The sequence below is a fragment of the Phaseolus vulgaris genome, chromosome 6 (genome assembly GCF_000499845.2).
Source record: "Phaseolus vulgaris cultivar G19833 chromosome 6, P. vulgaris v2.0, whole genome shotgun sequence".
NCBI classification, from domain to species: Eukaryota; Viridiplantae; Streptophyta; class Magnoliopsida; order Fabales; family Fabaceae; genus Phaseolus; species Phaseolus vulgaris.
The window spans coordinates 19,181,559-19,184,012 of record NC_023754.2 but is presented as its reverse complement, the minus strand read 5'-3'; the positions used below and the strand labels follow the sequence as shown (position 1 = coordinate 19,184,012).

Here is a 2,454-nt window from a genome sequence, read left to right as displayed (position 1 = left end):
TGAGAAAAGTAGCAGTGGAAATCCTTAATTAAATCCATCTGTATTATGTGAAAATTAAGAAACGAAAAGGTTCTTGTTACCAACAAAGCCATGTATCTTCTGTTCTTCCAAACCGACATTTGTAGCTAGCTTTAACAAGGTTAAGGACACTTCTACATTCTAAACAAGGAAAAGATAAAACAAGAAAACAAAAAATAACGTTGGTGTCATGTTATGACCTATTGTTTCAATACTCTTCCTCACAAAACATACTGGAAAAAAAAGGATTCACCCTTCTTAACTTTGAAGTTGGGAAGGGTTGTTGGAATCTCGTTTTTTTTCCTAGTTTTGTTTTTGGTTTCTCATCCAAACCTCAAAGCAACATAATCATATTCCATAATCATTTATATATATATATACGTACATTCCACCTTGCTGATGATCATCAAGAAAATGACAAAACGATCCTTAACCACAGAGATGGAACGCAACGTGAGGCAAATGCAGAAGCTGATTGAAGATGACGGAGATTCCTTTGCCAAAAAGGCTGAGATGTATTACAAGAAGAGGCCAGAGTTGATATCTCTTGTTGAAGAGTTCTACCGTGGCTACAAATCTTTGGTTGAACGTTATGATCACATCACCACACCTTGTGATCTTCAATCGCAAGCTTCTGGTGTTTCAGATTATGGTTCTGAGCCACCTTCTAGCATGCCTTCTCCCTCTCCTAGGAAGATGGGGCGTCGCATATCCCCCAACCGTGCTGCAGGGTTCGATGTCTTTCTTGGTTCTGGTGGGAACGTGAATAGTTTTGATGCATGTCAAAAGGATGGAGATGGTTCTTCTACTTTGACAGAATCTGATGAGGATTATTATGATGATAGCTCGTCTATGAACAGTTTTTCAGGCTTCTTTGGGAATGGAAATGATCAGAATAGTGTCAACAGAAGGGTGATGGAATTGGATGTTGAGATACCACCTGATGGGAAAGAAAAGCTGTGCAATGAGGAGGAACGTGTGAAAAATGCTGAGGATTTTCGTGCTAAGATCAATGCCTATGAACAGGAACTAAGGAATGTGAATGAGAAGTTGAGGCTTTCTGAAGGGGAGATTAGTAAGCTGAAGATTGAGCTTGAAATATACAGATCAAAGGAATCGACGAATTTGAAGGGTGGCTTTGGATTATCTTCAACTGTAGAAGGGGTCAGGATGGGAGGGGAATCCTTGGAGTTGAAGAAACTTGGGGAGGAGCTAAGGTTGACCAATGAAAAACTTGAGTCTGCAGAAATGCAAGTTGTTTCTTTGAAATTTGGGGCTACTAGAACATTTGAAACTATTCAGCAATTGCAGGAACAGCTTGACTTGGCTCAGAAAGACATTTCTTCTTGGAAAATAAAGTTCAACTCCCAGAAAAGAGAAAACTCAAAACTCCAAGAAAGGCATGCAAAGATGAGAACTAATTTAGCAGACCGGGATCATGAGGTCAGGGATTTAAAGACCCTTCTATCTGATGTAGAACAGAAAATGTTCTTTGAGGGATCAAATTTGAAGTCTGAAATAACCAAGTTGTTGGGAGAAAAGACTCTTTCAGAGAAGAAGATCAAAGAATGGGAATGTCAATGGCAATCTTTGGAAGTAGATATAAAAAGAATCCACTCTGAAAAAAGAGAGAGGGAAGAGACCCTCAAAGGAGAAATGGAGCGGTTAAAGAAAGACACTGAGGACAGAAATAAGTCTGCAAAATATGTCAATGAAAGTCATGAGGCTTTGAAATTAGAGAGAGATAACTTGAATGCAGAAGTTGGTTCACTTAAGAAAGTGATAGATTCAAGAGATAATGAGATTGAAGAGGCTCATAAACAAGTGGAGGAACTAACATCAACAGGTAAGATGCTAGAGGAAGAGATTGAGAGGCAAAGGGTTGAGATCTTAGGAGGAGCTGAAGAGAAACGTGAGGCCATAAGGCAGCTATGCTTCTCACTTGAGCATTACAGAAATAGGTATAATATACTTCGGCAGGCTTTCAGAGGAAACAAGAGACTTCCTCTTTGGGCCATCTGATATGTCAACATGCTTGCCTCACTTGCATGTAAACTTGTACAATACCACCCTTCCTTCCTGTTCTGTATTTATTCTCTTCATGTTTCTGTGTCTGTGATGTATTTCTTATACTTTGTGGTGTGATGTATATCACCCAAGGTTACGAGAAGGTAGAACTTAGAAGTCGCAGTCATGTTTCATGGTTTGTAATATTTTGGTTTGTTTTCATATGTTGGTTCTAAGTGTCATCAGGTTCAGTTAGGAAGCTCTGCAGGACCATCTCTTCTTGAGAAGGAGGCCCGTTAGAAGATTACTCGAAAATTGGTTAGGTTCATATGCTCCCCTTCTTTCTGTTGAGTCGGAAGTTGGTTGTGTTGCATAAATGAGAAATTGTGTAGTCCGTTCGGTTTAAAACAATATATGATCATATCTCAT

The 2,454-nt window shown here is 39.2% G+C and overlaps 1 protein-coding gene across 1 annotated transcript; it reads left to right on the top strand.

Moving 5' to 3' along the window:
• Positions 1-245: 245 nt before the first annotated feature.
• Positions 246-2,454, top strand: LOC137831573 (protein NETWORKED 4A-like). The gene has a single exon (XM_068639306.1). The coding sequence runs from the start codon at positions 418-420 to the stop codon at positions 2,038-2,040; it is 1,623 nt and encodes a 540-aa protein (XP_068495407.1). The 5' UTR covers positions 246-417; the 3' UTR covers positions 2,041-2,454.

Excerpts from the sequence above, each read along its gene's own strand:
- LOC137831573 (XM_068639306.1), top strand. The coding sequence starts at position 418 with ATGATCATCAAGAAAATGACAAAACGATCCTTAACCACAGAGATGGAA.